We start from the raw sequence: 22,398 nt of genomic DNA on the forward strand, positions 1-22,398 counted from the left end.
AACTCTACAGATAGACACACCGTTTCAAATCAAACTCATGCAGATAGACATACTGTTTTCAATGAAACTCTTACAGATAGACACACCGTTTCCAATCAAACTCATGAAGATAAACATACTGTTTTCAATGAAACTCTTACAGATAGACACACCGTTTGCAATTAAACTCATGCAGATAAACATACTGTTTCCAATGAAACTCCTACAGATAGACACACCGTTTCCAATCAAACTCATGCAGATAAACATACTGCTTTCAATTACTGTTAGCGTTTAATTTTTTTCCAAACCAGTGTCGTATAAACACGACCCCAAGCCGTACGACTTTCACACCGTATTCAAAATCAACGGATGATGTGTGAACTGGGTCCGAATCACAAAGGCATGCGCACTACAGTCTTCATACCTGTCTATGTTTATCAAGAACATCTCCTTTAAAGCAGTAAGTATCTGAAAACCCTGGGAACGAGCGCATTCACGCACGCTCACAACTCGATGTTGGCAGGGATGAAGAACTCGTCCCTAAAGAAAATAAATCTCAAACTTTTAAAGTCAATAAAATAGAAAATTGACAGGTTTTGGTCACCAGTTTTCCCATCGGTTCAGGATTCGTTATAGTCGTACTGAAATAGCCATCCCACTCCAGTCTTCCATAGAGACCAGCCCAGTGATTTGTGTCTGTTACCAGTATGAGGTAAACACCATGGGATAAGGGTGTTAAATTGTCTATCCTGTGGATCACAGGGGACCCTCAACACAGCTGCATACACCACGTTGTTGCCCGGATGAACTAGTGCCATTTTTATCCTTATGCGTGTAACGCAATTTCTCCGTATATTTCCCATCTGCCAGGCGAACACATATGTTCGGTAAGTCACGCCAATCGGATCCGGTACTTGGGAATACGCTGTATCCTGGCAACGACCAATGACGTCATCTCTTTGCACACGTGATCACGCAAAACGGTGTTTTCATTATACATACGGATCTGTAAACAGAATTGTCAGCTTTTATGTTGTATTTAATGCAGTTTAAGAATAGTGTGAAGATCTGATATCAGATGTAATAAAATTATAAATGGCTATTGTCTACTACGAAGCGGGACTACGAGGTATCCACCTGTCTCTGGAAATGGGACTGCATCTCCATCGTATGATATTTCTATTGCCTTTGCACCGTTTCTGATTTCTGGTAATCTGACAAAGCATCTCGTACCGTCACTGTACGATATGGAGCAGAATCATTTCTCGTGATATTAGATGCAAACTGCAAACATAAAAAAATCAGATTCATGTAAACATGAAAATTGAGATAGTTATAATCTCGACGTAGTTAACATTGCTTTATTTCATGTAAAATTGGTCACGATGGTCAATAAAATAAAAACATCGCTACACAACACATAGGAGGAAAAAATACGAGATCAAATTACAAGATTCGGACAATCAAATGGTCGGCGATAGTATTGTTTATGTAGAATAATGGCAATAAAATAAAAGAAGATGCTCTTGGGCATTTGTAAATCTTATTTTAGAAATACAGAACGACTAATTATAAAGGCAGAAGGTGTAAGAGTGAATAAAAACCATTTTCCGGCAAATCAAAGGAAAGCTTGGATATGACATGCAATATGCAGGTACAAAGTTATAGAGAAAAATTAAAACATCTCTAACATTGTCGCAGACTTTACAAGTGCCGTAACAAAGTGTTGATAAGTTTGATATGCATTTGTCTAACAAGCTTAAGAAGACAAAGAGCATGACAAAAATATATGATTCAAAATTTGCTAAGCGCATATACAAGCACCAATTTCACTGCTAGCTCCGTCACAAATTAATTTAGAATCACATCTGAGCATGCGTAGTCAACTCCACCAACTTTCCGTTAGTGGTCATGGCAACGTCCAACTGGATGACTAGTACAGATTATGGAGTAATTAGCTCGCTCAGTAACAAATTTTCAGATATATTACTTGCGCATGCGCAGTCTGCTCGAGCATGCGGAGTCGACTTGACAAGCTGCTCAGGTTCATGGTTATGGCAACGACAAACTGCATCTACCAGCACCAATTTTGAAATAAATAGCATGCTTACCTGCAAATTAATATAGAAATCATCTGCGCATGCGCTAGGGCAGTAGTGACATTAACAACAACACAAACTTTCGTAAGGCTTTGAATTTTGTATATATATATAAAGCCAATACTAGGTATAGTAGATGTCAACTAGCAGTGCTGGGTGCGATATAGTATGCAGTGGCTTAGGGGACAACACTTCGGTGGCGTCCGCACTTTCTGCGTACCCCGAGCAAAGCCTATCGCAGGTGATCTCGGGGTCTGATGGGCGGAAGCTTGCTATTGCATCCCGGAGATAGCGTGGAGGTGCCGAAATCTCCTACCGAAACGTTAACATGCGGCGTTCTAGTGCCTTGCGCTTAAGAAGGTATCGGGAAGCATGGACCGAAAACGGGTTTTTTGCTTTTGAATTTTATCTGTTGTTTATTTTTTCATAAAATAAACAAAGCAATGTTTTAATTAACTTCTTCTGACACCTATAATATAAGACGACCTTCAACATGTTTTATACAATTTTATTGGTTTATATCTTTCTGATTTAACTCTCTCATTTGCTGTTTCTCGTGCATCACAAACCATGCAAGCGCTTCATGGCAAAAAAGGATTATCTGGTTCCCTTAATTAACATGCGACGCTCTAGTGCTCAACTATCTCGGTGTATCGGAAGCCATGGACCGAAAACTGGATTTTTTGCTTTCGAATTTTATCTTTTTGTTTACCTTTCGTTTAAGAGTTCTTATCATAAAAGAAACTAGAACATCCAAGGATACTGCAAAGGTTCAAACAACCTCTGTCTTCTTGAATTATAATTTAAACCAACTGTAAACACGTTTTTTTTACTCCTAACCTTTTACAATTGTTCTCATCATGAACGAGAGCATCCGTGGGCTTCGTGGAAAAGGGGATTTTCTAATTTCTTATAATAGTTTCTACTAAGATAACATTTAATAAGCCTTGAAACTTGGATTGTCTAAATTGAACCTCGCTTTCAACGCTTATGTTATAAAATTTTGATACATTATTCACAGTAAATTTCTTTTACTTAAAAATATTTTCATGATTCAATCTAGAAAGTAACTTCACTTCTCGAGTAATTTTACGATTAAACAGCACACTTTTGGATTCAAAGGTTTTCTTTTGATCGCATGGAGACAGCAGTCAAAGCTATTACGTACATGCATGTTCTGTGCATTTCGTTGTATGGAACCACCCAACCAAAGAATATCCAGATCTGATTTTAGCTGCATCGAGCGAAGAAAATTGAAGAATTTTTTTAACTGTCACTTTTATATTTATAATTCTACGTATCATGTAAAACAGAGACACTTAAAACAGAGAAAGATTCACGTAATCCTTTGTCGGCAAAGGACAGGATTAGTTTAATTAATACAGACTCCAATGTCTGTACTTAATTATGTCTCACTTCATGTCTCCACTTAATTAAATTGACTAATCCTGTCCTTTGCCGACAAAAGGATTACGTGTTTAATCTGTCGAGTACGATGTTTTGTAAAAAATTCGTAGTCGTGACTACGATGTCTTTTTAAGCAAAGAAAGTAGGTATATTTTTCATTGTGTAAGAAATTAGTTTACAGTACTATTTTCGAGCATCCAGGCTTTAATTTAGAACATTTTGAGCGCATATGTAATTTAAAAGGAAAATACGACCTGCAAAACTTTTATGTATTTCGTACGCAAAGTGAACCGTAAACCAACAATAAAATCGTATAAATATATCGTACATAAAATTTAAAATAGTAAAGATTTTTCACTCTAAAGAGTCCTATGTTCTTGCAAAATCAGTTATTACCGATTAGTTGATATCATTATTGACAAATAGAGCCGTAGCTGCTTGCAAACGTCGGTGTTTTACAATAAAAGGCTCGTTCTATTGTTTACAACTAAAGCTAAATTTTGACGAAGCGATAACGACAACAAACTTCCTCATGCCATTCTCTTACACGGTCAAACTTCGTACTCGTTGTCGTAGTCGTACTATTGCTAAAGCTCTAATATTCCCATCAAGCAATTTAGCAAGTTTATTAAGCAGGATATACGTGTACAATAAATGGTTCTGCAGGATATGCATGTACAAGATTTTACATTCTCATACTAATAAAGTCTCGAGAAATACAATACATAACTGAGATATTTCGCAATCACCACTATTGTATAATTTACAAAAAATGAATGCTTCCAACATTTTGCTGTGTGTGTTTCATGTGGATTTAATTATACGATTGATAAATAAGAACTAAAATTGCTTAGGTTACAAAAAACTCAGCAAAATCATAAATAGTGCGCGCATCATGTGAAAATTGTATTTGAAGACGGATGCATTAGAAGAAACATTTAAACGTGTGACAAGTCAAGACTTGAGGAAGCTCAACAACAGGTAAAGCATCTTTATAATTATTGAAATAACATAAGAACGATGTGAAAAACAGTTTTAAACATTGATTTGTCAACAGCAATAACATAATTTGAAATTCCATCAATGACGATCAGTTGATCGTCACAAACACTCATAACCAAACGAATGCGATGAACATATATAATTTATCCAAAGTTTGTAATAAATTGATAAACAAGCTATTGTGAATTAAGGATTAAAACACGACATACAGAGAAACAAACAGACGTGAACACAAATTAACTAAACCATTTTGCATTTAAAATAGAAAATATAATCTAAAGTTGTAACCTGACCAAGGAGAGAACCTAATAAAAGAACGCTCGACACATAAGGATGGATCCTAAAGGACAAGCAAATGATTAACCATTCAGCACATTCAGCATTACCTGGAAATTTGTCACAATGCAACACTGAAAAGTTATTCAAAAGATGGTTTCATTGATGGAAGAGAAATACTCAAAGAGAAGCAACACATATTGAAGACGTCCTTTGGCCTGTACCACTGGGAATGAACAAGTTTCACAAATATTGATGACAAGCGATTTATTTCAATTATCATGCAGATTCTTTTTCAATAGGGCCATCAATGGCATCATTTCTGAAGAGATACTGATCAAATTTGTACAAACTTGCTCCGACTTAGCAGAAGAGCACGGGAAAATAAGACAAAAGATTGATTTTGATTGCATTCTGGTTGATTGTGAAGGTAGAAAATCGTTATGGCTGTCCGATGGCTATTTCGAAAAAATGGAGAAAGTCATCGATGAGTACGATAGAAGTGAATTTCCAGATGACGAGCCATTACTGAAAGCACATTTCAAATACCAGTTGGGTCGGTACTATTTCAACAAATCAAAAGACAAAAATGAGCAACCCAAGAAACAGCGAGAATATTTTGAAAAGCTGCTAATAATGTCGAAGAATCTTGCAAATTAAGGAAACAAAAGCATGGAAAGAGAGAACTCGTCCCCTTTGACAAAAGTTGACGTAATTTTGTCTCTTCTCATGCTTGGTTGTTTAAGAAAATATCAGAGCAAACAACGTCACCAAGTAGAAAGTTTCAATGAACTGATTGCTATGGCGAAAGATTGCTATGAAGAAGCTTTAGCTTTAGTGGACGAGTTTCTTGGAAAACATCCCCTTAAATTAGAATGTCATAAAGTCTTGGGTGATTTGCTGTTACAAATGAACCAAATTGAGGCTGCAAGGAAAAATTATGAAATTGCTTTGAATGTTTTTGAAGAGTTAGAGCTAACTCCAAAGAAAGGAAACGTATACTTGCTCAAAAACTATGCCACATCTTTGATGAAGTTGCAGAATATGAAAGAGGGGAAGAAATGATCCAGAAAGCTATAGCTTTAGTAGACGAGTTTCTTGGAAAACATCCCCTTAAAGTAGAATGTCATGAAGTCTTGGGTGATTTGCTGTTAGAAATGGAAGAAAACGAGTCTGCAAAGAAAAATTATGAAAGTGCTTTGAATGTTTTTGAAGAGTTAGAGCTAACTCCAAACAAAGGAAAGGTATACTTGCTCAAAAAGTATGCCACATCTTTGATGAAGTTGCAGAAATATGAAAGAGGAAACAAAATGTTCCAGAGAGCGTCCGAAATTAATGCAGAATATAAATTAGGTTTGGAAGACCTGATCGAGAAAGCTCGACAACAATATAACTGGAAAAGAACCAACGACATTAAATCTCAACATACTTCAATAAATTAAAATGATTTCGTATCATTTTGTTCATAAAAGAAAAACTGCAATCATAAATATACCAATATAGTGGTCATGAAGTGCACAAATCTTAGCGTCTTATGTTAAAAAGTATAAATAATAGTTAAAAACTATTCACATATACATCACGTGATTTTAAAAATCGATAATAATTCAATATTCGCGCAGTTGTGGAAATATCGTACCTCAAAAAAAATTCAAATACATATATTACTAGTTAAGTCAATATGCAATTAATAAAGATATTTTTTTGAATGATTTTGTTTACCTCTTGTAAAATGTATAATTAATATTCCATGAGTTAATATTATTTTATTAAAGTTGGGCAGCATATTAGAATTTCGGTATCTACTTCAAATATAGTTTTGCTCAAAGACCCAACGGAAATTAATTTAAAATATGAAAACACGACACTGGAGTAATTTGAAGTGAAGTTTCAAACATCATATCACTCATGATGAAGACACAACAATAAAGTATATAAGGACTTTGATTGCCTTTCATGGAACAAACAACAAGTAGCGCCGGATATGCATTTACAAAATCTTAACATCCTTACATTGATGACAGATGAGATATATATAATAAATACTGTTTACTAACACAATACATAATTAAAATATTTTCTTTACAATAATAGTTGAAAAGAGCAATGATCATTGCTGGCTTCCGACATTTTTGTGGACTTCATGTGGATTTTAATACACAATCAATTAATAATAAATGAAATTTCCTAGGTTACTAAAACGGCAAAACCTTAAAAGTGCATAATATGTGAAATTAGTTGAAGACGCGAAAGTAAATAAATCGTAGTTAGAAAAGAAACATTAAAACCTTTGAAAAGTCAAGACTTGAGGTAAAACAATGACATGTAAAGCATCTTTATAATTATGAACATAATATAAGAAGCATGTAAACCATAATTTTATAGCAATAACATAAAAATTCCATCAACAGTGATGACTCGTGTTTACAACATCAAATCGACGCTATGAATAGTTGGTGGCAAATTGACAGCTTAGAAAAGCTGAATGTAGAGCTTTTGTATTCATAATAAAGAATACGTATTTTAGATATAATATTTAATAATAAAATATAGCGCAAGAACACTTCTATTCGTTTCATCGATTCGACGCTTTCTGTGGCAACATGACTAAGAACGCGAGGCTCATAACATCGTCACAAACGCTCAATATTAGTACCCTACGAATGCAATCTCACACATATAAACTAACACATGTATATAGTTGTAAATTGAGGTTTAAATCACACAACAGACAAAGAATATAAGGAATATATAAGGAATAAAGTTTTCCACATCAAATTACTCATAATTGACATAAAATATATGTATGAACTCTGATGTAAAAATTGTTCTCGTATGATAAAACAATAATGGTTCTTCAGGATATGTACAATAAATGGTTCTGCAGGATATGTACAATAAATGGTTCTGCAGGATATACATGTACAATAAATGGTTCTGCAGGATATACATGTACAATAAATGGTTCTGCAGGATATACATACAATAAATGGTTCTGCAGGATATACATGTAAAAATGGTTCTGGGATATACATGTACAAGATTTTTACATTCTCATACTAATGAGTCTCGAGAAATACAATACATAACTGAAATATTTCGCAATCACCACTATTGTATAATTACAAAAAATGAATGCTTCCAAAATTTTGCTGTGTGTTTCACGTGGATTTAATTATACGATTGATAAATAAGAACTAAAATTGCTTAGGTTACAACTCAGCAAAATCATAAATAGTGCGCATCATGTGAAAATTGAATTTGAAGACGGATGCATTAGGAAACATTTAAACGTGTGACAAGTCAAGACTTGAGGAAGTTCAACAACAGGTAAAGCATCTTTATAATTATTGAAATAACATAAGAACGACGTGAAAAAACAATTTTAAACTTTGATTTGTCAACAGCAATAACATAATTTCAAAATTCCATCAATGGCGATCAGTCGATCGTCACAAACACTCACAACCAAACGAATGCGATGAACATGTATAATTTAACCAAAGTTTCTAATAAATTGATAAACAAGCTATTGTGAATTGAGAATTAAAACACGACATACAGAGAAACAAACAGACGTGAACACAAATTAACTAAACCATTTTGCATTTAAAATAGAAAATATAATCTGAAGTTGTAACTTGACCGAGGAGAGAACCTAAAAAGAACACTCGACACATAAGGATGGATCCTAAAGGACAAGCAAATGATATATCCATTCAGCACATTCAGCATTACCTTGAAATTTGTCACAATGCAACACTGAAAAGTTATTCAAAAGATGGTTTCATTGATGGAAGAGAAATACTCAAAAGAGAAGCAAGAAATATTGAAGACGTCCTTTCGACCTGTACCAGGAATGAACAAGTTTCACAAATATTGATGACAAGCGATTTATTTCAATCGTCATGCAGATTCTTTTTCAATACGGCCATCAATGGCATCATTTCTGAAGAGATACTGATCAAATTTGTACAAACTTGCTCCGACTTAGCAGAAGAGCACGGGAAAATAAGACAAAAGATTGATTTTGATTGCATTCTGGTTGATCATGAAGGTAGAAAATCGTTATGGCTGTCCGATGGCTATTTCAAAAATGGAGAAAGTCATCGATGATTCAATAGAAGTGAATTTCCAGATGAAGATTACTGAAAGCACATTTCAAATACCAGTTGGGTCGATACTATCTCAACAAATCAAAACACAAAAAAGAGCAACCCAACAAACAGCGAGAATATTTTGAAAAAGCTGCTAATAATATCGAAGAATCGCGTGACTTAAGGAAACAAAACATGGAGAGAACCCCTTTGACGAAAGTTGACGTGATTTTGTCGCTTCTCATGCTTGGTTATTTAAGAAAATATCAGAGCACACAACGTCACCAAGTAAAAAGTTTCAATGAACTGATTGCTATGGAGAATGATTGCTATGAAGAAGCTACAGCTTTAGTGGACGAGTTCCTTGGAAAACATCCCCTTAAAGTAGATTGTCATAAAGTCTTGGGAAATTTGCTGTTACAAATGAACCAAAAGGAGTCTGCAAGGAAAAATTATGAAAGTGCTTTGAATATTTTGAAGAGTTAGAGCTAACTCCAAACAAAGGTAAGGTATACTTGCTCAAAACTATGCCACATCTTTGATGAAGTTGAAGGAATATGAAAGAGGGGAAGAAATGTTCCAGAGAGCGTCCGAAATTAATGCACAATATAAATTAGGTTTGGAAGACATGATCGAGACAACTCGACAACAATATAACTAGAAAAAGAACCAACGACATTAAATCGCAACATACTTCAATAAATTAAAATGATTTCGTATCATTTTGTTGATAAAAGAAAAACTGCAATCATAAACATACCAATATAGTGGTCATGAAGTGCACAAATCTTAGCGTCTTATGTTAAAAAGTATAAATAATAGTTAAAAACTATTCACATATTTATCACGTGATTTTAAAAATCAATAATAATGCACTATTCGCGCAGTTGTGGAAATATCGTACCTCAAAAAGAAATTCAAATACATATATCACTCGTTAAGTCAATATGCAATTAATAAAGATATTTTTTTGAATGATTTTGTTTATCTCTTGTAAAATGTATAATTAATATTCCATGAGTTAATATTATTTTATTAAAGTTGGGCAGCTTATTAGAATTTCAGTATCAGCCGACGCAATTTTAAGGCAATTTTCTACTTTTATCGTTGTTTCCATATGATACAAATATTTCATGTTGAATTAAAGTTACGTAAAGTAACGTTTCCAAAAGCTTTTCATCGCCAGGTTAGAAGATTCCTGATATGAATTGCCGGCTTTTTATAGTTTATAAGATGCGATATTGCAGCATGAATTTTGAACTTAATCCTATTCGCTACAAGTACCTCTACTTGTCAGTTAAATCGAATATTTGAAACCTTACGATGTTCTAGTGTTGATAATACGAATCCTCGCGCTTTTATCCCAACATGAAAACATGTGACTTGGACGAAATTAGAACTCGCACCAAGCACACAAAGATGGGAGACGAGTCAAATCTCTATAGAACTGCGTATGGACGAGAGATCTCGCCACTATAGCAGTTTTCTGCATGGCACCTCTTTCAACTTTATTCCCAAGTCATCGTCAGCAGTAGCGTAGCCAGCCACATGTTTAGATCGAATTTTTATTTTATGAATTCCGACACAGTTTTATATAGTGTTAAAATGATAAAATTCAAATTCTCTAATCTCTAACTATTTTACGGTAGTCAGTCATTGAGAAGTGTATGTTATAAAATATTAAAGACACTAACCTCTGCAATCCTTTCAAAATGTAGTTATAATTGTTTAATAAGAATATCCCAGACAGGGCAACTTGACCCAACATTGTAACGTAACTTTTCGACTTCAGTTCAAGATTTAATCCAAGAGCACCAAGAACACGACCTTCAACATTTAAAATACACACGTAAGCTATGATAAAGAAGAATGCATTTATAAGGAAAGAATTTTGTAAACTTACCAAAGTATCGAGCAACAAGAGTTTTAGGTGATACACTGTCACCAATTCGTGGATCCATTACAGATTCTATATGAACAAAATGTACAACTTACTTAAATGCAAAGTATCTGTTCTTTTCATTCATTCCTTTCACGTAAGCTTAAACAAAAGCCGTGATCTAGTACGTTTGTTCATATAAATGGGGCATTTGTTGATAAATAACAGTAAAATGTATCATCCAGGTGTAGAGCGAGGTATGTGTGGATAATTGAGTCAGAACTTGTGAATATTGACGACGAATAAATACTTCAATAAAGAAGGCAATCTTACGCTAGGTCTGGTCTCATGTTTCTCACAAGCTTTACCGTTCAGTGATTCTAAATCTATGTATTCAAGAACAATTCAATTTTGAAACTAATGTACATGAGAAACGATCGTCAATATCCAATCATAGGGTCATTCACCGGCAAGACCATCGTTCAAAAATGTTTTAGGATAAAACTGAAATAATCAACATTAAGATAAAGGATCTTAAATATTACCTGAGTTTAAGAGCATATTTCCAACAGTGTCCGTATATCCCAGCAGGTGCTCAAGAAATATCAACGTCTATAAAATAATACAACAAAGAATATCTTTATAAAAAACCTTCGCTTGCGAAGTTAATTTACTTGACAAAGAAAATGCATTTACAGACGAAATACACGAGAGATCATGTAAGACTAGCAACATTGCTTTAAGTCTAGTCAGTCACATTACATACATTGCTTGTGAGTTCATGAACAGTGCCATCTTTAGGCATATTTGATTGCTTGTCCGGCTCATGCTAAAGAAAAGAAAACATCAAGTAACAATAAAAATGCCATGAATTTACTGGTGAGGGTGTGTATTTCTGTTAGTAAGGTGGGATGTGTGTGCGCACCTCTGTTAGTAAGGTGGGATGTGTGAGCGTACCTCTGTTAGTAAGGTGGGTGGGAGAGCGTACCTCTGTTAGTAAGGTGGGGCTGAGTACACCTGTTAATAAAGTGAAGGTGCTCACCCCTCCTTACCAAGAGGAAGTGAAGAAGAGGTTAGGTGAATTTTCTTACAAAATATTACTATAACAGAAATGAACACAAAGTGTGACATAACACGATGACATCTACAAAAGTCAAAAAATCTAATCCAAACTAAGGTACCCCCAAACAATCATCCTGGATCCTTCTCTGAGAGAGACGTCATGGATGTAAAGAGAAATTATGGTAGCATAAAATAAATGATCTCGTCAATGTCATTAATGAAGAAGACGTTTAGTAAGATTCATTGCTGTAATTAATTACATTCAACAAAGCTTTATAAGTTGTCATGAATTTCAACATCTTTGCTACGATCACGTTCAACAAACAAACCTTGATATTTTCAGTAAAGTCATCCAAAGCTTTAGCTCCCTAAAGCAATGAACAAAAGAAAGATAGAGCGAGAGAACACATCCATTCAGGGACGAAACTAGAACGTTAAGTGAGGGGGGGAGGGTTGGGTGAATATTTACAAGATAAAGCGAGAGAACACATCCATTCAGGGACGAAACTAGAACGTTATGAGGGGAGGGGTGGGTGAATATTTACAAGATAAAGCGAGAGAACACATCCATTCAGGGACGAAACTAGAACGTTAAATGAGAGGAGGGGGGGTGAATATTTACAAGATAGAGCGAGAGAACACATCCATTCAGGAACGAGCCTAGAGCGTTAAAGGAGTGAGGGTGGGTGGGTGAATATTTACATATTCAGTACTTCCCTGCAAATTTTCTTTTGAAATTATAATCGCTAACAAACCAAATCAGTCAAGCAGAGGTGAATATATGAATATTTCCTCCCCCCCCCACTTAACGTTCTAGTTTCGTCCCTGCCCCCCCTTGCAAGATGATGTAACACATCGATAAAATTTTAAATATCCTACCACGGACTCCAAATTAACAAAAAGATTTGGGATTGCTGCTTGAGTTGGAGTACGAACTCCCTAGAACAGATGAAATTTTAAGATTTTCTTAGGCTACACGTGAAAATGACCACATGTAACAAAAAAAAAACAAGTCAAAATATAGAAATATGTAACATATTAAATCAGAATACATGACATAACATGTTGGCATTATAAAACTGTGACACTCTTCATCAAGAATATGGCGCATTTGTATGTTCGCAAAGTTTGGGCCACATTTAATATGCTCTAAATTTTCCTAAGAAAAAGGGTACCTGTAAAGTTTCCTATTTACCTGTAATGCTTGAGAGAACAAAGGCAACACAGATTTAACATACTTGAGCACGGGAAGAAGAGGCAACAGAGAGAAATATTCTCTTTTCGCAATTAATTTTCTTGCCGAGTTTTCCATGACCTCAATAAGGAATGAAAAAACGTTTAAAAAACGTGAAAAAATTTCCAAACAAATTCTTCTCATAAAGCGACTTACTTCTCCCTCGACAATCAACGTTTCAATCAAATTTTGAATGAGAACGTCAAAAATACCATCTCTATGTTCTTTACAAATGATCAAATTTATCAATGTCCGTTCACTCTAAGAATGACATATCTGCAAAATAACTTTTGCATCGAAAAAATACACTTTAAAATACACTTTAAAATACACTTTAAAAAATACACTTTAAAAATAAACTTTAAAATACACTTTAAAATACACTTTAAAATACACTTTAAAATACACTTTAAAAAATACACTTTAAATAAACACTTTAAAATACACTTTAAAAAATACACTTTAAAATACACTTTAAAATACACTTTAAAAAATACACTTTAAAATACACTTTAAAATACAATTTAAAATACACTTTAAAAAATACACTTTAAAATACACTTTAAAAAATACACTTTAAAAAATACACTTTAAAATACACTTTAAAAATACACTTTAAAAATACACTTTAAAAATACACTTTAAAATACACTTTAAAAATAAACTTTAAAATACATTTTAAAATAAACTTTAAAAATACACTTTAAAATACACTTTTAAAAAATACACTTTAAAATACACTTTAAAATACACTTTAAAATACACTTTAAAATACACTTTAAAATACACTTTAAAAAATACACTTTAAAAAATACACTTTAAAATACACTTTAAAATACACTTTAAAATACACTTTAAAAAATACACTTTAAAATACACTTTAAAAAATAAACTTTAAAATACACTTTAAAAAATACACTTTAAAATACACTTTAAAAAATACACTTTAAAATACACTTTAAAAAATAAACTTTAAAATACACTTTAAAATACACTTTAAAAAATACACTTTAAAATACACTTTAAAAATAAACTTTAAAATACACTTTAAAATACACTTTAAAAAATACACTTTAAAATACACTTTAAAATACACTTTAAAAAATACACTTTAAAATACACTTTAAAATACACTTTAAAAAATACACTTTAAAATACACTTTAAAAAATAAACTTTAAAATACACTTTAAAAAATACGCGTTAAAACAACTATGTGCAACAAACCTGGAGAAGTTTTAAAAGTGCCGCAGAAAGAGTGATGAATCGACCAGCTTCTATCTCACTAAATAAATAAAGAAATTTGTTTCTACGTATGAATCTTTAAAAGATAACAGTGTTAGAGTTAAAACACAAAAGCAACGAGTTCGAGGAAAGAATCAAAGTTAAAGGTTTCGGAAGATTATTGAGATAAATTCTGCCTGGTTTAGCTAATTACTTTAACTTGAAAACTCAGCCATTTTAACGATAATGTCACAGATTAAGAATATACAGAAGAGTCACTCATGTCGGAGCCTTTGATGTTTTTGTCCTCGCGCATGTCGTGCCGCGCATGGTGGCCGCCATTATTCCAGCCAGATGATTAAGGTTTTTGACTTTTTCGAAACCTTTAAAATGATCCGAAGTCATTTCTTGAGTCAAAATATACTTGAATTCATTATTAAGTAATGACGCAATGTAATTTTAATGGTTGGAAACAAGTGAGAAATCTTAATCATCTGGCTGGAATAATGGCCGACATGAGGACGTTGTACACCTGAGTGACCTTCTGTATAATCATTATTCTGTGCAAATGCGGTCTATAACACGTGACGGAAGACCACTGAACTAAAATACCTGGAACGCTACCTGTAATACAAAACCCTAATGATTTTTTGAAGACGTGATTTTACCCCAGACACGCGTGTGTAGTCAATTATTACTCCGCGAGAGAATCTCGAAACACCAAACACGCGTGACTGGTGTAAAATCTCGCGTGTCTGGGTTTAAGATTTGGCTTCAATTATTTGCTTCAGGTAGCGTTCCAAGTATTTTAGTTCAATGGGGAAGAGCCACTAAGCCTGTCGGTTGAAGAGCATTTTTATCCAGTTGGATTTACGAAATCATCTTCTTACGACGAACAATTACGAGCAATTACGACGAACGCCGAACGACAAAAAGTTTACAAACACAGAACAAAAAATACACAATAAAATACATTACTCTTCATCCTCTTTGGATGTTGACAAATCGAACATTGCAGCTGGTGAGTTGACTTTCCGATTTCCTGTATATTCAAACGCTTTCGATGGTACACGACGCACAAGATTTCTTTTCATAGTTGATTTTCTTTGAGGAGTGATGCCGCTTAACTGTTTCAACTTCGGACTGATCATCTGAAGATGTAAATAAGTTTGTACATTGTGAGATTATCATTGAAGACGTTAACCTTGACACTTCAGGGAAATCCTGTTGAAAATTTTAGCCCCCCCCCCTACAATAAAACCATCTCTTCGTATCCAGAAAAGACTATCTCTCTAATGGGTGAAACATCGGTAAAAAATCTCGCTTCCTCTAGTAAAACAAATCTTGACAACACCCCCCACCCCCCGGGGGAAACATCAACATTTCCGATGAAAAAATTTTTCTAACTTTTCAGATAAAAAGATTATAGATAAAAAGATAGACTGACTTTTATGTACTTACAATGTTGGCAGGAGAATAACTTTCTATCTTTCCTAGCGAGTGTCCCTCGACTAATCTGAGGAAAGTCGAAAACAAAAAAACTTGAATATTTTATGAAAAGAACCCATTATTCTGCATTTATAGACGACGATTTTATGAGAATAGACATATTTCGACATCTCATAATGTCTACTGAAGATGACATCAAGAAATGTAGAAACATGTCTATTCTCAAAAAAATCGTCGTGTATATTAAATGCACATTAGCAACAGTTCTTTTACGAAATTATAGAAACCCATTATCTTATGCAGTCAAACGTTCACTGATATAAAATATTTTATAAAACAAGCTTTCGGCTATAAAATATTTTTTATAACCCGTCGAAGGCTGTAGACAGAGAGCCGAAAGCTTGTTTTATAAAAAATTGTATATTAGTGAACGTTTGACTGCGTTATGTATAATACTGATAACGGATCACGCATTTTCCCATTGTTTCTTGTAACAAGTACATCACAAACCCTTGTAAGGTCTTCATTAAGACACTTGATCGAATTTGACTGTACACATTCATAAAGTCTGAAAGAACAAAAAATTCTTTTATAAAATACCATATGCCAAACGCGTGCTCTGATTGGTCGATGTCCGACTTTGGATCAGACCATCAAAACACGAAAATTGAAATCGCTATCAGCGCAGTCGTGAAATTTTTGAACATACCATTGAACTAAAATACATGGGACGCTGCCTAATAATTTTTTGAAGCCAAATTTTACACCCAGACACGCGAGATTTTACCCCGGACACGCGTGTAGTTCAATCGTCACCCCGCGAGAATCTCGAAACACAACACTCGCGTGTCTTGGGTAAAATTTCGCGTATCAGGGTGTAAGATTTGGCTTCAATCCACCTTCCGACAGTAAACACACGCGTCAGAAATACGAGATCAAATTACAAAATTCTGACAATCAAATGGTCGGACATTGTATTGTTTATGTAGAATAGTGGCAATAAAATGGTTGGGAGATGCTCTTGGGGCATTTGTAAATCTTATTTTAGAAATCCAGAACGACTAATTATAAAGGCAAAAGGTGTTAAGAGTGAATAAAAACCATTTTCCGTCAAATGAAAAAAAAGCTTGGATATGACATGCAAAGTTATAGAGAAAATTAAAAACATTTCGCAGATATTACGAGTGCCGTAACAAAGTGTTGATAAGTTTAATATGCATTTGTCAAAACAAGCTTAAGAAGACAAGTAGCATGCAAAAAATATATGATTGAAAACTTGCTCAGCGCATCTACAAGCACCAATTTCAGAGCTCGCTCTGTCACAAATTAATCGAGAATTAATGCGAGTATGCGTAGTCAACTTCACCAACTTTCCAAGTTCATGGTCATGGCAACAACCAATTGTATGTACTAGTACAGATTATGGAGTAATTAGCTCGCTCAGTAACAAATTTTCAGATATATTATCTGCGCATGCGCAGTCTGCTCGAGCATGCGCAGTCGGCTCGACCAGCTGGCCAAGTTCATGGTCATGGCAACGACCAACTGCATCTACTAGCATCGATTTTGAAGTAAATAGCATGCTTAGTAGCAATTTAATAGAGAAATCATCTGCGCATGCGCTCGAGCCTGCGCAGTCCACTCGACCAATTGTTCATAGTCATGGCAACGACTAACTAAATGTACTCGCACTACATTTGTGGCAATTAGCTCACTAAGTCGCAAATTATCAAAGAAATCATCTGGGCATGCGCAGTAGTGACTTTGTTAATACCACAACTTTCGTAAGCCTCTGAATTTTGTATATATATATAAAGTCAATACTAGGTATAGTAGATGTCAACTAGCAGTGGAAGCTGGGTGCGATAGTATGCAGTGGCTTAGGGGCCCACACTTCGGTGGCGACCGCACTCTCCTGCGTACCCCGAGCAAAGCCTATCGCAGGTGATCTCGGGTTTGATGGGCGGAAGCTTGCTATTGCATCTCCCAAGTAAGATAGCGTGGAGGGCCGAAATCTCCTACCGAAACGTTTAACATGCGGCGTTCTAGTGCCTTACGCTTAAGAAGGTATCGGGAAGCATGGACCGAAAACGGGGTTTTTTGCTTTCGAATTTTATCTTTTTCTTTACAAGAGTTCTTATCATAAAAGAAACTAGAACATCCAAGGATACGTTCAAACAACTTCTGCCTTTTTGACTTCTAATTTAAACCAACTGTAAACACATTTTTTACTCGTTACCATGTGAGAGCCTCCTTATACAATGTAACTCTCTCATCACGAACGAAGGCACCCATGGGCTTCATGGAAAAAAGGAATTGTTTTCTTTTTTTATAATAGTTTCTACAAAGATAACATTTAATAAGCCATGCAACTTGTATCGTCTAAATTGAACCTCGGTTTCAAACCTTATGTTATAAAATTTTGATACATTTTTGATAGTAAATTTCTTTTTATCTTACAATATTTTAATGATTCAATATAGAAAGTAACTTTACTTCTCGAATAATTTTACGAATAAACTGTACACTTTTCGGATTAAAAGGACTTCTTTTGATCGCATAGAGACAGCCGTCCAATTTATTACGTAAATGCGTGTTCTATGCATTTCGTTGTATGAAACCACCCAACCAAAGAATATCCAGATCTGATTTTAGCTGCATCGAGCGAAGAAAATTGCAAGTCATAGAATTTTTTTTAACTGTTATTTTTATAATATTTATGATTCGATGTATCATGTAGATTCCAGATGAGATTTACGACTGCCTTTGAATACAATTAACACATATTCATAATAAGACAATGTTTTATGTTATCATTTAGCGTCATCGTAATTTCATACATTGAAATTTATAGCTATAGTTTAAAATTCCATATTTACGTATATAACGCGTAAATGAATGTGAAAATCCAGTTTTAGGGAGATTTTATGCATCAATAATAATAATAGTGATAAGAGACAGCGAAGCAACATTTAATAAAAATAACAGTTCAAAATTTTGTATGGCTTGCATTTTTGCGCTTTTTGCAGCTGGAACCCGTCCTGGATATTCTTAAGTCACGCCGTTAAGGCCCGTAACAATCCTTACATAAAAGTCATTACCGCGACAACATGCCAGTATTCAAGCTCTCCTTCGATCGTTATGCTTTTTCTAACCCAAAATGTTTAGAAAACATATTTACTGTATTGCTTTCTGCCTTTATAAATAATCGTTCTGAATAAATACAATCGGATTAAAAATGCCCAAAACTCAAAAGCATCTCCTAACCATTTTATTGCCACTATTCTACATATGCAATACTATGTCAGAGTATTTCACAGTCCGAATTTTGTAATTTGATCTCGTATTTTTGCCACGTATGTCTACCGTCGAAAAGGTGGATTCATTTACTTCAGGTAGCGTTCCATGTATTTTGTTCAATGGAACATACTGCCTTAGGCTCGTGTTTCGCTGCTTTTCTAAACTCTAGCTAAATTCGCGTTACAATCAAACCCATAATGAAAGTGAAACATATTTTCTAGGAGATACCTTTAGATTGGGCTTCTGTGACCAGCCAAGCCGCTATTTTACTCAAATCTTCTATAGCTTCGTCTAAACGTGAAAAGAAAATAACAGTTGGGAGACTAGAGATCATTAGAAAAGTGGCGAAAGATCAATTACGAGAAGACATTTTCGCTTATCGTTTTACAATATTGATTTCAAAATTTCTTTGTTTTTTATTACCATTTATAGGTTTAAATTGAGGCGTGGATTCTTCTGTTTCTGGAAAGAAATATAAAAAATGTGAATTGAGATATAATGACTTAAATCTGACGCATAATAACGTGTGACTTTAACGTAAGATGGCGAGACTAAGGCCTGTTTCAAACGTCACATTTTACATACGGCCATGAACCGAATGCATTAAAGAGAAAAGAAAATGAGATAAAATTCCTCATTAGCTTTTATTTCAAATGCATTCGTCTCATGTAAAACGCGACGTTTGAAACAGGCCTAACTGTTTAACTAAGTTTTAAACAGGATAACGAAATTTTTCACATAGATTGACTTAAGGCATTCCTATGTTAAGACAAATGAAACCTGGATTACGGGCGCGATAATTTGTTGGGAAATGATATTTGAAATCACCGCCTTTATATAATCTACAACGCCTCCGAAAAAATTGCTAAAACTTTCTATAGTTTGACCTCCCCCCCCAAGAACTATTGACAACCTTCGTTAGAATTCAATAAATCAATCAATGTTTCAGCTTCGAGAGGACTACTGTTTAGCGCCAGGAACTGTCTAAATGAACGTTCCATTTGTTCACGTCCTGTTTCCATTAATGATGTCTGAAATGAAAATTAACTTTTTAATCAAGCAAGATTGACTTGAAAAAATATGTAATGATCTCACAAGGAGGGATAACTCAGGACTGTTGGGTATGTTGTTTTCAAAAAATACTTAATGATCTCACAAGGAGGGATAACTCAGGACTATTGGGTATGTTGTTTTCAAAAAATACTTAATGATCTCACAAGGAGGGATAACTCAGGACTATTGGGTATGTTGTTTTCAAAAATACTTAATGATCTCACAAGGAGGGATAACTCAGGACTATTGGGTATGTTGTTTTCAAAAAATACTTAATGATCTCACAAGGAGGGATAACTCAGGACTGTTGGGTATGTTGTTTTCAAAAATACTTAATGATCTCACAAGGAGGGATAACTCAGGACTGTTGGGTATGTTGTTCTCTTTAATGATCTCACAAGAGGGATAACTCAGGACTGTCTACTTAATGATTGATAACTCAGGACTAATGTTGTTTTCCAAATAGGGATATCTCACAAGGAGGGATAACTCAGGACTGTTGGGTATGTTGTTTTCAAAAAATACTTAATGATCTCACAAGGAGGGATAACTCAGGACTGTTGGGTATGTTGTTTTCAAAAAATACTTAATGATCTCACAAGGAGGGATAACTCAGGACTATTGGGTATGTTGTTTTCAAAAATACTTAATGATCTCACAAGGAGGGATAACTCAGGACTGTTGGGTATGTTGTTTTCAAAAATACTTAATGATCTCACAAGGAGGGATAACTCAGGACTGTTGGGTATGTTGTTTTCAAAAATACTTAATGATCTCACAAGGAGGGATAACTCAGGACTGTTGGGTATGTTGTTTTCAAAAATACTTAATGATCTCACAAGGAGGGATAACTCAGGACTATTGGGTATGTTGTTTTCAAAATGAACTCACAAGGAGGGATAACTCAGGACTGTTGGGATTATTGTCTTCAAAAAATTTAATGGCATCTTGAACTTTTATCAAGCTTTGTATGTAACTATCGACATCAGCACCAGGTCTGAAAAAATAATGGAAATTTATGAATATAATGAAGGGATAGAGACAGATGATGAGGGATAATGAGGGATGATGAGGGATGAAGACGTGAAAATTTAGGAGTTAGATAAAACAATTTCTGTTTTAACTTCACATTGGAAAGAACTTGGACAAGAGTAAAAAAAATCAGCTGATAAACATATGAAATCACGGAAGGAGAGGTAGATAAACCATCCTACCATCCTTTCCTTTTAGTCAGGGTGGAGAAAACCATCTTACAACCTTTTCTTTTAGTCAGGGGGATACAAACCATCATCGAAACACTCACCCATCTCTGATGTCCTGGTCTTCTTTCGAAGCAACATTATGATAGCTGATAACATTATCTAGCCCTCGTAAAACTTTATCAATATCTGGGGGGGGGAGATTGGTCAAGGGAACTACAACATATGTGTATCTGTTATAGCATTAATGAAACATTTTATTGTAGGTTGGAAAACTTGTATCGAAGTCCCTGTATAGCTGCAAGGATGTGAATTTATTTGCTGCCAGTGACTTACTACCAGAAATATGCTGCAACACAAAGCCGATTGTACCATTTCGATTTTGCAAGAAAATATTAGTTCAATATCATGGTGGGATGGTCCAGTTTACCCTGAGTTGATGTAAGCACAAGCAAAGTAATTTAGAGGGGCAACATATAGTTGAAAATGGTCGTGTGGCTGCAAGAGAGAGCAAGTTTTCCAACCTCATTGTTTGTCTTCTTCAAAAGACATAAACAGAATTGCACCTTAAGAAAATAAACTTGAGTATGATTGAAATAGAGTGTAAAAGGATACTTCTTTGTCGACGTTGTAGTTCAACAGTTTCTTTATGCACAGGTAAAATGTTTTCTTCTAGCTTGCTTAAGCGTTCGTTAAATGATGACAAAATACCACGCTGAAAATAATATAACCTTGCTATTTTAATGAATGAAATCTTCAATTTGAAAGTTCATGTTATTATTCCAAAGTTTGACTGAGCTTGTCCTTACCATATTTTCCGTCAAATCGTCGCTTTTCGTCAAACTGTCTTTCAAAATGATAAATTTGTTTGCTCCTAAAAATAAAACCATTTCTATTCAACAGAAGAGAACTGTTATTTTGGTTGTCAAACTTGAACGTCTTGTCTTGACAGCAAGTTTACCTTTGAAAGTTTTTCAGCTAAAACTTTTTTCCTTTGAGAAACATGCTCTGGTCGGCTTTCTTGAATCATTTTTAATGCCAAAAGCCTTTCAAAAACGTCTCAAATTTTATCTTAAAAAGCGCTTAAACAAGGAAATAAACGAAAGTTTTACGAACGAAACACCATTATTTTAGGCA

General features: G+C 34.4%; 1 protein-coding gene across 4 annotated transcripts; it reads right to left on the reverse strand.

The window, feature by feature from the left end:
• Positions 1–1,203: 1,203 nt before the first annotated feature.
• On the reverse strand, positions 1,204–22,111 carry LOC124448367 (exocyst complex component 7-like). 4 transcript variants are annotated; one of them, XM_046999373.1, is made up of 20 exons: positions 22,071–22,111; positions 21,877–21,976; positions 21,366–21,450; positions 20,954–21,059; positions 19,923–20,040; positions 19,433–19,471; positions 19,238–19,300; positions 16,220–16,277; positions 15,722–15,776; positions 15,239–15,411; positions 14,264–14,321; positions 13,195–13,299; positions 13,000–13,119; positions 12,684–12,743; positions 12,134–12,172; positions 11,509–11,571; positions 11,288–11,354; positions 10,767–10,832; positions 10,558–10,690; positions 1,204–1,266 (listed from the first exon to the last, which is right to left on the reverse strand). In XM_046999373.1, the coding sequence occupies exons 1-20, from the start codon at positions 22,071–22,073 to the stop codon at positions 1,218–1,220; spliced, it is 1,560 nt and encodes a 519-aa protein (XP_046855329.1). In that variant the 5' UTR covers positions 22,074–22,111; the 3' UTR covers positions 1,204–1,217. The 4 variants fall into 4 exon arrangements, with proteins under 4 accessions (XP_046855329.1, XP_046855328.1, XP_046855327.1 ...); XM_046999372.1 differs by lacking the exon at positions 1,204–1,266 and having other exon boundaries at positions 10,472–10,690; positions 19,433–19,465; XM_046999371.1 differs by lacking the exon at positions 1,204–1,266 and having other exon boundaries at positions 10,472–10,690.
• Positions 22,112–22,398: the final 287 nt, after the last annotated feature.

This window comes from Xenia sp. Carnegie-2017, unplaced genomic scaffold (genome assembly GCF_021976095.1).
Source record: "Xenia sp. Carnegie-2017 unplaced genomic scaffold, XeniaSp_v1 HiC_scaffold_23, whole genome shotgun sequence".
Taxonomy (NCBI): Eukaryota; Metazoa; Cnidaria; class Anthozoa; order Malacalcyonacea; family Xeniidae; genus Xenia; species Xenia sp. Carnegie-2017.

Bases quoted from the DNA above. Each gene is read 5' to 3' on its own strand.
- LOC124448367 (XM_046999371.1), bottom strand. The intron at 15,777-16,219 runs GTTTGTGATGTA...GACTTTCCTCAG, and splicing joins TTAATGAAGACCTTACAAGG to ATTAGTCGAGGGACACTCGC. The intron at 11,572-12,133 runs GTTTGTTTGTTG...TCTTTTCTTTAG, and splicing joins ACTTTACTGAAAATATCAAG to CATGAGCCGGACAAGCAATC.